Below are 13,961 nucleotides of genomic sequence, written 5' to 3'. Positions count from 1 at the left end.
AAACCGATGTCTCGAGTTTAACCGTGTTTGTACTGGCAAAATTCCTCACCAATGTCTGGCATACCCGCACTCGCATTTTGAAATCACAGGCCCTGATTTAATCCCAAGTCTTTTAAAATGTAACTCTGGTAGTTTTAATTTACAGAAATGAATGATTTTACAGTGTATAACATGTGTTGTTTTGTTATTGTTGTTGATTTTACCATGGTTGTATATGTTTTATTGTTGTTGTACATCTTTTATGGCCACATGGCCGAAATAAAGATTGAATAAATAAATAAAAATAAAGTGTTGTTTTCTAAAATTGATTTTGAGCTTTGTAAATTGATTAATATGTGAAAGTCATCTCATGTGGCTCGACCAATGCAGCGTGCCAAACTAGAGAACAGAGGCCTGACGCTTTCAGACTTAGAAAATGTTGCAGCACTTTCTAGTTCCTGAAATTAATCACCAATTTACTAATGCCATTAGTAGGGAAACGATTAAAGAACATGCTGTGAAGGAATAGGCCCGTGAATGTAAAGCATCAGTTAGGCTTCACACATTGTAGGCTGTGTGGCTTGGGTGTGGTTTCTGGATGAAAGAAACTGTGCTACAGTGCTGATTTGGAGAAGTCCACATCTTCCGCTCAGATCAACCAGCCCAGCAAACGGGACCAGAGAAGCTGCTCAACTCCAAGATCCACAAGGACTGTTGTCCGTCTTCATTGCTGCAGTAAATGCATGGGACTTATCCTATAGGAAACTTTTAAGTACCTCCAACTTTAGGGCCTTTAACACACAACGCGCAAAATGAGCAGTGTGCATGCAAAGAACATATACCAAATGTTGACGATACCTAAAATTCACACTTTGTGAACAAAACTCAATTTCTCAATAACAAACAATAAAATAAAATGTAATACAATACAATAAACAACACTGTAAAAAACGTACTGTTAATGAGATTTTACCCATCAATATCATTATAAGAAAAGTTTTTTAAAAAAGCGGCCCTACCTACGAAATTTGCAGCCACTGTGTTTTTACTGCCACACAATTTTGATCAAGAGATTGTGCTGAAGAGATTTTTGGAAGTCGCTACTTAGAGCAATACAGACCCAGTAGTATCTCCAAGGGGGATTTAATGCCTGTCAATTATAGCCTTTTCTATCTAAAAGGAGTGTAGACTAGCTAATTTCATGAACATGTTTGTATTTTTTCAGTTTATGTGTTTGTTAGTTCTGATACTCAGTCTAGTTCATAGCAAATAGTAAATACCTTTGAAATTGTATCTCAATAAGCTGCACAATCATCTGCCAAACTGTTGCTGTCTAGCACTGTTTACCCTGGTGTACCATCAGTTTGGTTTTCAAGTGAGTTGTATGTTTTCCTCCTGCAAAGCATTCTAACTCTCCGGGGTCTGGTATGTTCTATATAAAACCCATAATTAATAATCAAGTAAATAAATAAAAAGAGGAGAATGGGAAGGAATATATGCATTTGAGCAGGTTTGGCCTTGTGAAATACAACAGTAAACAGTTATGTGGGTATTCCCAAATATTACACAGGTAGTCTCCTGCCCTACAGATGCAGAACAACCTACACCTTCAAAACACAGGGTTACAAAGTGAAGCAGGATAGGGGGTGCATTGTGCAGTGGAAGGAACCTCCTCGTAGAAAATAATATTTACCAATTAAAGAGCCAAAAAGAAACCCTGCACAAATGTACATTTCTAGATTATTTAATCATGCAGAATTTTCGCCTGGTCGGAACTTTGCAACTGAGGTACAACTTCCTTTTATTCCTTGGAGTACTACTGGGATTCAGAGACTCCAATAAAAGTCAAAAGTCAACCTCTGAAGGAGTAGATTCCCGACCTTATTAAAGGAATATTCAGATATTGTTATATTCTACTGCTCTGAACCAGATCTAGGGATCAGTAATGTTTTCGCTTACATTTTCAATTTTGTAGCCCGTGTTGCACATTTCTTAGTCTCGGAAGCGTCATTCCTCTGCAGAAAATGTTCTGTTTCTCATATCAGAATTCCAACGCCTGACATAGGGAGTGAAATGTATTCTTGCTTGATGTTGTTTCTTAAACCTGGACACTCTCAGGACACATTGCCTATTGTTTCTTTACCTCTGTGTCCTCTTGTAACAGAATGAATATTACTGTAGGTTAGACTTCCTATGGAAGAACAAATTCAAAAAAGAACGCGAGGAAATTGAGACCATGGAGAACCTCAACCGAGTGCTGCTGGAAAACGTACTCCCCGCCCACGTGGCCGAACATTTCTTAGCCCGGAACCTGAAGAACGAGGTCAGTCACTGCTGTTTAAGAACATAATGTATTGTGTTTTTTCAACTTGGGCCTACAATGTTTCAAGGAGATTGTTAAAGATCCAGGGGCAGATTTACAAGCCCCTTGCGCCACTTTTGCGTCACTTTTAACATGGGAAAAGTGACGCAAAAGTGGCGCATGGGGCTTGTAAATCTGCCCCCAGCATTTTGAACGTGTATGCTCTGACTCTGGCAAACAACTTACCTGACGTCATAAACACCCCAAATACACCAGCATGGACCTCTCAGCCCAGACCCATTTCTTCGTTCCACCCTAGAGTGCTGATTCCTTAATTATTATTTCGAATAAGTAACGTTTGTGAAAGCAAGTACTGGTAATGTACTAATTGAAATTGGCCGTTCCTTCAGGTCTTATCCTGTCCTTCCAGACTTTACAGGAGGGCCACTGGAATTATGCGGCAGGAGAGGGACAAATTATGCGGCAGCGTTGAGTAAATTATGCAGCAAGAAAAAGGAAATATATGCAGCATAATGCAACACATTTTGTAATAGTATTACTTCATTATTTTGTCGTTTTAAAACTTGGTTACACTGTCTGGACAATGTTGCACCTCATTAGTTTTCAGTGGTGTAACGTAATTTGAGGGGGTCCCCCTGCAAAGTGAATGGAGGGGGCTCCCCATGCTCCGGACCCAGTCAAGAGCTTTCAGCTGCCACCAGTGCAGATTGCCTGAGGGGGCCCTGGAGCTCGAGCCCCCTGCACCACAGGGGTTGCAGGGGCTGTAGTTTAATATCCAAGTATAGCAATAAGCAACAGAAATATGACCAGTCCAGTTTTGTAAAGGGGCTTCCATTGCGCAGCAACACATATCACTGCAATTTTAGTAACTTTTGAACTGTTTGAGCTAGAAACTGTTTTTTTTGTTAAACTCTGCAGATTATGCGGCAGATGAAGGATTATGTGGCAAATGTAGAAAATCTATAATTTTGCAAAAAGGGCCACACCGGCACAATGGCCTAATTCATGTGGCCCTGAACATGAATGATATATGTTTATGTGTATCCTAAGGTTTAAATCCATTAACTACAGAGATGATATCTAAAGGAAACAATGCATATGTTGGCGCACCTTGTTTGCTTATTCGTTAGAGCTGTGCACATGCTGGATAAAACCCTGTTATTAGCGATAATTGATTCTGAAATGATTATTGACTATTGAAATGAGTATTGCCGACCTGCCAATAAAGGCTTTAAATTGAATTGAGAACTGGAGGTGTTTGTGTTGGGATTAAAGAGCATGGCATTTACCAATGAACATTACATCTAAGCCATATTAAAACGATTTTGCAGTTGAGAATGTATGTTATATGGATCAAAATATGTCTTATGGTTCAAAGCTCTGGAATGACCTTCTATTTCTGGAATAGCTGTTAACAGTAGTTGGAGTTCCCAGCAGAATAATAGGATCAGTGGAAACTTCGCAGTTCTGTTGTGTTTCACATGGAGATTCCACCTGCTGGAGTGCAATCTACGAGGGGACTACAGGGGAAAATGGGGAATTACTGGGCCAATCAGGAGCAGAATTCCCTGGAAATTCCTCTTTTCTAAGTGGACCTTCAGTGTCCCACTTGTAATCCCAGGTGTCTATAACTCTAAGGATGGAATTAACAGGCTGGTTGCCGGGATTTCATATTAATGTCCGAAGTGCCTCATAAATTAGACTTGTTGAACATATGCTTAATTTTTCGACGTTTATAATGCTCTGTTATGGTCTAAGACCTTGATTTGTGATTTTTTTATGATGATCTACATTGTTTCAAAAATTGAAAACAACTATCCAAATCAATGTTATCACAGCCTTATATGTTATTTAGATAAGCACCTTTACAGTGTTTAAAGAATAAATATCATGTAAGGAGAAAGGCATGGGCTTGTTGGTATAATTAGCCACAATGTATGAACCTTAAAGAAAGCAGTAAGTAAAGAATATACAAGCACTGTCATTGAATCAGAAAGATTTTATCATGCAGAAGTATTGTAGCAGGGATTCTGCTCCTATACAGAACTGTGCATAGAGACTTGGAACCTCAGTGAATTAGTGTGTGCCAAAACTCACCTCAGTACCCAACATCCACTACCAGACTAGCATCAGTGTCTCATTGGCTCTTCCAAAATACCAATGATTAGACAACCCAGAAAATGGAATTTAGATTACCTCAGGCAATGTGGAACACATGAATACTCTTTCGTTATACTCTCATACCAGTTCAAAACAGGGAGTAAAAGAAGACATGTGCAAGTTTGAAATATTTATTTCTAACACCGTGTTCTCATGCGCAGTATCTTAGCTAATACAAGCAGACATATTATTAGAGCTAAGATTATCAGCATAGTTACTATTCCGTAAATTACAAAGGGAGAAAGCATGTTATAATGCTAAATGGAAACAGGTTTAAAATATACCTATATTTCACACTCCCTTGAAAGTAGGTTATTTTATATCTACAGAAGGTCTCTTGGGATTACAAAGGCGGCCCCATACCTCTGGTACTAGCAGAAATGGATCACATCAGATTCTGCACCAGCTCTCAGCATGCAAATGTTCTCCAAGTGTGTGTAATCATGCCTGCGCAGTGCATTATTAAAAGCGCCAAAATCAGAGGAGGCCACAGCTGCATACATGTTATGTCCAGAACGTGCGCGGATCAGTCCAAACAACAACCACTGTGTTGAAATAACCTTGAAGGCCTCGGCACTCACTATTCAGACTAAGTTTACCAAGCAAGGCTGCTAATATAGAAAAACATGTTATTCTCGTGTAAAGCAAAACACTCTGCTAGACTTTAAACATTTAATAAAGTGTGTGCAAAAGGCAGCAGAAAGGAAAAATGGTGTTTAAACTTCTAATAAGCTCATGTCAACTTAACACAGTGTGAATGCAAGGCTCAGCCCCACGACAGTATGACCTCTTAGCTTTCACCTGATGGTAGTATTAATTTGGCAAGTGTTGGGAAAGACAGTACCTAATCAATTGTAATCAATATTGGGGATGGATATAGGACTAAGTATTTGTATGTGGTTTTTATTTGCATTTTCTTTATAGTGCGCACTAATTCCTTTGTTGGTTACTGCCACAAGGATAGCGTTATTGTCACATGTTTGGGGTCTTTTTGGCTTCACTTGGTTTAGCTTCAGACAAGCAAGTTCAGATTTCACCTCATGTTGATAGTCCTCCAGAAGGTGCCAATCTATGGGCCTGATTCACAAAGTGTGCTGTGAAGTATGTTTTGTAATGTTACAGAATGTAAAAAAAAACATTTTGTGGCAGCTCCTTTTCTGTAGCGGCTGCCACGTTATGGAACTCCCCACCCACATACATTTCTAATGCAGGCACCGTCTTGGTTTTTAAAAAAACATCTGAAAACCTGGCTTTTTTCGTCTTAGTTTTGGATGCTTGGCTGCCTCTCATCTTGTTTCCTCCTGGTCTGCTTTCGCGCCTTGATACCTCCGGGTATTAGTGCATTTTACAAGTGCTATCCTATCTTGCATACAACAAAATGTAGTTTCTCACATTTACATATGAGTTTTAGCAGTGAATGTGTGAGAGGCACAGTGGAGAGGATGGGAAAAGGGGCAGGCATTCACCTAAAGAGGATGAGATTAGGGAGTAGTAAAACAGGTTTAGGGGTGACCAGGGAGGGGTTTAGGGAGAACCATCACCCACCCACACAAGAGTAAGCCAAGGCTGATAATCTGTGGGGTGAGACATGTTACTTACACTTTTGAAGCAAGATTACACTTGGAGGCCCAGATTCACAAAGGTAAATGTGCACTTTTGTGTATGTTTACAACTTTCTGGTTTTTACAAACAACTCAACACTCCGTATACTTATTTGTGCTGAGGTCTCAGCCATGATTGTGGAGTATCCGGGCACAGAGAACTCTGGCCACATCAGTGTAGGGAGTGCAGAGTCATACAACTGCATTTAGTTTATGATACCAAAAAGTATTAAACTCATTCAAAAGTCTAAACTTACCTTTGTGAAACAGGCCTGGAGTTTTTGAATATTAATTACTCAAAAGTGTAAATTTACTACGGAGTGTGAGTTACCATTGTGAATAAGGCCCTGTGCCTTCAGGTAGCTGCATTTTATAGCATTGTGAAGTTAGATAAAATTCATGATATTTTGGTGGCAGAGGGGCAAGCCATCAGGTTGGTTTAAAAAATGTATTCAGGAAATTGGAGGTTGTGTGCTGGCCCCACTCCTTTTTAACTTGTTCATATTGGACCTTTCGCTAATCCTTGATAGTGTCAATTGTCCCCCCCAACTCGATGGAGTACGTATCAGCAACCTCCTATACGCCGACAACCTGGTGCTGCTCAGTCACACAAAGGTGGGCTTACAGAGGCTTCTTGATGAACTGTCCCCTATACTAAAAACAACCTCTTAGAGCTGAACCTATCAAAAACAAAAACAATCACCTTTGGGAAACCTAAGAAGATGCGTGGAAGGTGGCATTTTAATAACGTAAAAATGGACTCAACACCTCACTATAAGTATCTGGGAATATTTTTAGACTCTAGAAGCTCATTTGCCAAGCAAAAAGAAGCACTGAGGACCAAAGCTTTGGCTTTAGAGGCTGCAGCAACAAAACTGTAAAACAAACTACTAGGTCCCAGCTTAATCCCATTGTTAAAAGTGATGAAGGCAAAAATAACTAACTGTCTGACGTACGGCCAAGAGATTATGAAGAGAACCACAAACATTCTTTTAAACAAACTGACAACTAACAATCTTTAAACGTGCATTCCATCTGCCAAATTCAGCATCACCGGCACAAGTCCGCCTTGAATTTGGCTTAGTTGACCATCATGGCATAGAGACTGCGGCATTTATAAAATTTTGGAACAGACTGCGTCAGGCCCGGGAAGACTCACTGGAGGCCAGACTTTGGCAAGAAATTCAGAAAACTCATGCCAGTCACAAATATCGGCTCCTCCTGGATCATAGACTACAATTACTTGGTGTTAAGGAACTTTGGGGAACAAATCCACCCAGTCTGATTAAAGCTAGCTATCAAGAAGAGAGCCAGGTTGTGGTCCTTTCACTCAGACAGGGCAATATTGTCAAAAAGGAAACATGCTTAGGCAGTAATCACTAACTTTAATCCAGAAGTTGAATCTCTTCATTTATAAAGCACTTCGGCCCTTGAAACGAAAGTTCCTGGCGCTGAGGTTGGGTGAATGGCCTTTTTTGAAAAATCTTCCAGAATGGCACCGGAGAGACAGTCAAATCCAATGCAGGTTGTGCGGCTACCACACTGAGAGGATGGAACATATAGTTTGTCTATGCCCAACAATGCTCACTTTTATATCTTCATTTCTGCTAGAAGAATGGATACGACTTGTAATCTGATCTTGTCGCCAAGCCATAATAGCAGCCTACAACCAGGACAACACAAAGCTGAATATCGGGTTAACAAAATGTGTTAAGAAAGTATTAAGCCAGTCAGAAGTTATCGGGGCAGCCAACCCTGTCCCATCATAGCTGTGCGAAACTCCATCATTGGACATATCAACGGCTTGTCGGTCATTAACAAATTGCTGATTTGAACTTGGTCTGTGAGACTTATAACAGCAGCTAAGAAGCTAAGTTGAGTTTTAACCAAAAAGTTAATCGTCGTTCCAATAATTTTAACTAATGCATCCTTTTTAGAAAATGATGCTAGTGCTTTTATATTGTAAGGGTTTTTAATTTACCAACAATAACGTTCTTATATTCAGGAAAAATATTAGCACTCCTGAGTCATGTGCTTCAAAACAGTCCCGGTCACTGGTTTCAGAGTATCCTTGAAATAAATGCCGGCAGTGTCTGAGGTCCAAGTCTTCCTCCTTCCTTTACCTGGGCTTTCCAAAGTTGCTCCTTCTAGCTTGCCATCCAAAACCAAATAAGAGTCAGAAAATCATTTCTCTCTCCACAATGGTGAGATCATCCTCCCTCCTGTATCTTCTCCCCAAGAAAGCTTATTTCCAGAAAGAGCTCATTCTGTCCATTCCTCCCTCCCACGACTTCTCCAGAGGTAGAAGATCGAAACCCTGAGAGTGCAAAGCCACCCCAGCATTCTTTGCATAATAAAGTACATTCTTATGTTAGGCTATGGTAACTATAGACAGCCCTCTTCCTAGACACATTTTCACCCGGGAATGGAAGAAGGACATACAAGTGTCGTCCAAAGAAAACAGCCCTGATTCTTTTGGAAGGGAAAGAATATAGGACTGGACTGGAAAAACTATAATTCATCAAAAAATTGGGTTTATAAAATACTTCATTAGTCATTGTTTATCAGAATCTCAACATGTCTCCAAGCTGCACGAAAATGGTTTAAAATCACATCTTTCCACACACATTCATATAGAACTGCAGCAGTACATATTAATTTCTGGCTTTTTTATGGTCCAAAACATATTATTTTTTAGATACAACGGAAAGCAGTGGATAATGTGATGTAAGGAAATATTTACCTAATTTTAAAAAAAATGCTATGGACTTCATGGTCACAAGTGTTTTCTTCTTTTTGTTGTCTTTAAGACAAATGACAAAGCTGGTGTACATAAAAGTAGAGGTATAGAACTAAAGTAGGTTTCTCCTTCCTTATAAAAATAGTTATTTAGTCCCATGTCCCCTTCCCGGCCTTAGATCATTGTGATGTCATAGCAGGCCTCACATCATTTACAGAGCACAGAAGTACATTCTTCACAGGTGTGTGAAGGTTTCTCGTCCTTCAACAAACCTAACTTTCTATTATATAATTGTCTCTGTGGGTTTTGGCCTGACTGGGTGTTTTTCTCCAATAATATTCACAATCACAATAATCAGGAACATGGAGGCAGCTGACAACCAATCCATTGCTGCCGCTCATACTACCCACAATACTACTTACATCTTGAGCAATTGTATTCCATGCCTTTTGTAAAGATCTGCTATGTTGTAATTTTGGTTACTGTTTAATTACTGTTTGGTTGCTGTTTTGTAATTTCGGTGCATACTGATAGCGCTACTTTGTAATTCTGGACCTTATGTAACGACTTATGTTTATTGTAAAGCGTTCTAGAACCTTTGGGTAATGTCCGCACTACATAAAAAATGCACAAATAAATATATAAATAAATAATAATAATTATAGCTAATAATCTCTGCTGTTTCTTAGCATGGTCAGTATAACTCAATTTACTGTTGTGAGAACTCAGGCCTTACCACCTCTACGGTGCTGTTTTCCCTGAAGGAGCTGTTGAGTGGGTTACAATCCTTGGCTCCTTAGTTATCAACGTTGAAGAAATAGTGTGGCTCAGTGGGACAGGTTCCCTTGACAAACAGATAGAGAAATCATGCAAAGATATTCAACTTTACAATACCAAGATAGCACCTTGAATATCAATCCCCTAAATAGATACGCTCTACAGACAGCTGGAGGGCCAACAGTGCCCAAATCATTATAAAAACTGGCTCTAATTGCTGTTCCCTGCCGGAAAACGCTGAAAATTGTGCAGATTGTCTTTACTCTGCCTAGTCAACATCAGGCCTTTGGATTCCTCTACGTTTGTTGCTTTTGTCCTTTTTGTTCCATGTCCTACATACTTCTGAATTTCTCTTTCTGGGGTTCAGATTTTCTGCATCATGTTCTGCCTCTGAAATTCTTCATGGCAGTCTTTGGACTTCCACGCCTGCCTAGCCTCCCGATGGTGTCCGATATAAAACTGACTTTCCAGAAAAGGGTGGTGGAGGCATCCTGCTTGTTTGCTCTCTGACTAAAGATGGAAATAAAGGACCATGTTCTAAATGTGTTTCCTTTCCTCTTCTCTGGTAATATTTTGTCAAATTGGGCCCTTTAAGATCCCCGGCCATCCAAGTAAATTATGAAGTCCTGTAAGCTTACATGATCTTCCCCTCAATATTCAGTTTCTATATGGAACCACTTGGGTAGCTGAACCTGGACAAAGAATGACAAATATGTCAACAATACACAACCAACAAGTAACCAGCCCATCGGACACTGCGTCTCTGACACCTTCTCTCAAAAACCTGATGAACTGGATGAGTTTCTTTTTTTCTCAAACGAAATCCGGCTAAAACAAAATTCCTCCTAGTCCATTCCAAGCAAACACTCAGACGCTTAAAAAATGGATACTTCAGCTTTATTCTCATGGTATCTTATTCAAGTGTGTCCCCTTGGGAAAAGGGCTGGGGTTCACTTTCGAAAACATTTTTTGAATGATACCTCACATTATTGAACTCAGAGAGGTGGCATCCTACCTCCTGCTCCTACTGAGAAAATCAAATCACATATCCCTCATGACAAATTCAAATATGTAGGACAAGCCCTAGGCCTCTCACAACTAGACTGGGATAGCACCCTTTTCCTAGTCTCCAGAAGCCGCTCTGGCTTCCTTCAAAGCTATTCTCTACACAGCAACCCACCTCCTACATGTGTCAAAATAATCCGACCACACACAGTGGAGAAGTGTGGCTCACCGGTTAGGGGTGGCAGTCCCCAATGCAGAGGTCAGACCAGGGTTCAATTCCTGACGCGGCAGGGCCTTGAGCTCAAAATGTCCACGGACTCGATAATTCTCGCCTCGGTGCCTCCTCGAATTGTGGGTTCACACTCTGCAACTATGGGCAATAGCTTGCTTAATCTAACGCGGCGAGCTAGGCTGCGGATGCACACTTGCTGTGGCTGCTGAATACTTTTAATGCTGATTTTAATAGCACTCTGTTCAATTATTCTGTTTTGTGTAACGCTCACTCTTACCTCTACTTCACCACGCTCGTGACCCCGTTCCGCCCCGGCTCTGTGCCGTTTGCGCGGAGGGTCAGTAAGAGGAGCGTCACTTCCTGCTTGCTTGCAACACCACTTCCGCCCTGCATCCAGTCATCGCAGGTTAGCGGTCTAGTGTTTCCTCACATAAGTATAAAATTGCGATATGGCGGAAGCGCAGCGGACGAGCGCAGCGGGAGCGCCGACTTCGCGCCAAAGTCGCGCACAAGTCAAGCCCGTCTGCGCCCGTCCGCGGCCGACCGGGCCTAGGGCCCCGTTGTAATGCCTATTTTATTACTTATTCCTCCACTGACCTTCTTAACCTTAACCTCCCAGGACCCATTACCGATCGCGCCACTAGGGCCGCCCAACAATGTGGTATCTTTGTCCCCTCAGATATCCCTGTCCTGGAAACCCCCTCCTCCCTCGAACACTCTCCCTCCCCCTCTACCTTCACGTCCCCAACACTTGTTCCTCTGATGGTGCTGTATCTTAATACCCGCTCTTTAGTTCGCCATCAGCTCGAAGTTTTCCAACTATTGCATGATAGTACCATCGACATCCTCCTCCTAGCCGAAACGTGGCTAACCGAGGACTCAGGCCCTGACATCCTCACAGCTATCCCTGTAGGTTACTACATTATGCAAGCGAACCATCCTGCCGGCAAGACCGGTGCTCAACATCGCTGAGTGGATGCTTCACAGTCAGTTAAAACTGAATCCCACAAAAACAGAGCTGGTACTTGTTGGGGGCTCCACTAATCCGTGGAATTCCACCTTTTGGCCCTCTTCCCTGGGGACTCCACCTAGCCCAGTTAGCACTGTGAAGAGTCTGGGGGTGATCATCTCTGAGGACCTCTCTATGAGGCCTCAAATCAACGCAGTCACCTCATCCTGTTTTTTCCATCTAAGGCGGATTCGTAAAATCAGTAGGTTCCTCACTAGAGATGCTCTAATTTTAGTCATCCTAGCATTGATCCCTTCCAGACTCGACTATGCTAACACGTTGTATGCCGGAATTCCATCAATCCATCTCTACCGGCTACAACTTGTCCAGAACCAGGCAGCCCGCCTGATTTTCCGCCAGCCAAAATATCAGCATGTCACCCCTCTTCTGCGTAGCCTCCATTGGCTCCCCATCACTAAACGCTGCATCTTTAAACTGGGCTGCGTCACTTTCAAAGCCCTATCCGATCTAGCCCCTGCATTCATCTCTTCTTGCCTGACACGGTATGTCCCCCACAGACACCTCAGCTCCGCAACCCTTAATCTCCTTGTCATTCCTAAAACCAGACGGAAAAAGCATGGTGGCCTGAGTTTCTCTGCTATGGCCCCCACCACCTGGAATTCCCTCCCAACTGCACTCCGCCTCTGTCCCAACTATGATTACTTTCGCAGACTGTTAAAAACGTTCTTGTTTCAGTCAACACTTGAGTAACTCTTCCATCCCAACTGCCGTTATGTCAAGAGCGCCATGAAACCGTTGGTGAACGTGCGCGGTACAAATATTTTTAACGTAACGTTAATCGCCACTACGGCCCAACTGCGATGGGATGCGTGGTCTTCACCTTGGGGATGCCCAGTAGGGGTAATCTCGCAGGGAAAGGCCAGGACGGGTTCCCAAAGCAAGCGCCTTGAGACCTTACGGTGAAAGGCGCTATTTAAGAACGTATGATTTACGATTTTACACAATTCCAAATCTGAAGGTCCTTCAACTGCTCCCCCTGGAAGCCAGATCTTCCCCGCTATTTTGACGATAAGCAGCACATTTTGAGAAGTGAGACAAGCACCATCAACAACATAAAAACACACCTATTCAGAAACGATTTAGGAAACTGCCATTGGGTTTTCATTCCTCTTCACTAAACGCCATCCCATATGTTACTCCGTATTCCTCTGTACACCTTTTTCATGTCTAATGCTCGGTAGTAGCTCTTTCGATTGACAAATGTTCCTGTACTTTGTTGTTAATTATACACAGATCAAGTACCCCAGCTTTTAGGTCTACACTATATGAATAACTCAATAATTAAGTAAACACATTTGCTATACCTTTTGATCTTAAGACAGGTTTCCTGAGTTAAATCCTGGTGTCTCTTCCCTCCCTGCTACATTTGCCACCTGTTTTGATATGTGAGGTGTTTTGGTGTCATCATCTAGCAGTTGGAAGATATATCGGAGCTATCAGAATCAGTTTTCTAACATACTGCTTGGTCCCCTTTTGACAATTAGTGATGGGTGAAATTTTGGATCTAAAACATAAAACACATGTAACATGCCAATTTTGTAAGTTCAACTGAGGACCGAATAGTGGTTAAAATTTTACAATTTACAATTTACAAAATGCCTAAATCCACTAAGCAGGTGAACTCGAAGATAGGGCAGATATCATGTTCTGGGTCGGGAAAAGCTCTTGTATTCAGGTGGCCCATGCCTCTCTGAACTGCAAAACAGTCATAGGCGCCTCACTCTGCCCATTGTTTCCTCACGGGCTGCCATCCGCCAATCACAAGATATAACCAGACAGTCTTATTTTGATTGGCACATGGTAGCTATTCGGAAATTGCTGAAACGGACTACAGTTTCAGGCTGTTTCTACTTCTCCTAGCTATACCTCAGAGGTTGGCTGATAGAAGCTACTTTGCAATTACCATAGCCCCACCCACGTATCCAATTACAGACCTTATCTGATTTGCTCAGTAGGCTGGTGATCATGCAGAGGTTTGCTGCTAGATAACACCTTCCTTTCAGCTTTTTTCCATCCATGGTGGGTGAAATTGAATCAGCTGTGAAAGGCAGTGTCATGCCAAGATGCACTGTTAAATACCTGAGAATGTACAAAAATATTGTTCAAGTTCTCAA

At 41.8% G+C, this 13,961-nt stretch overlaps 1 protein-coding gene across 1 annotated transcript in view; it reads left to right on the top strand.

The window, feature by feature from the left end:
- The window catches only part of ADCY2 (adenylate cyclase 2), a 3,890,318-nt gene that overhangs the window by 3,666,604 nt on the left and 209,753 nt on the right, over window positions 1–13,961 (top strand). The window contains exon 20 of the mRNA XM_086965279.1: window positions 2,144–2,302. Within this exon, the coding sequence (XP_086821405.1) occupies window positions 2,144–2,302 (159 nt within the window). The remainder of the gene's footprint in view (window positions 1–2,143; window positions 2,303–13,961) is intronic.

This window comes from Lissotriton vulgaris, chromosome 4_1, assembly GCF_964263255.1.
Source record: "Lissotriton vulgaris chromosome 4_1, aLisVul1.2, whole genome shotgun sequence".
Taxonomy (NCBI): domain Eukaryota; kingdom Metazoa; phylum Chordata; class Amphibia; order Caudata; family Salamandridae; genus Lissotriton; species Lissotriton vulgaris.
Note: the sequence above shows the minus strand (reverse complement) of the source record. Positions and strands in the feature narration are given on the sequence as shown.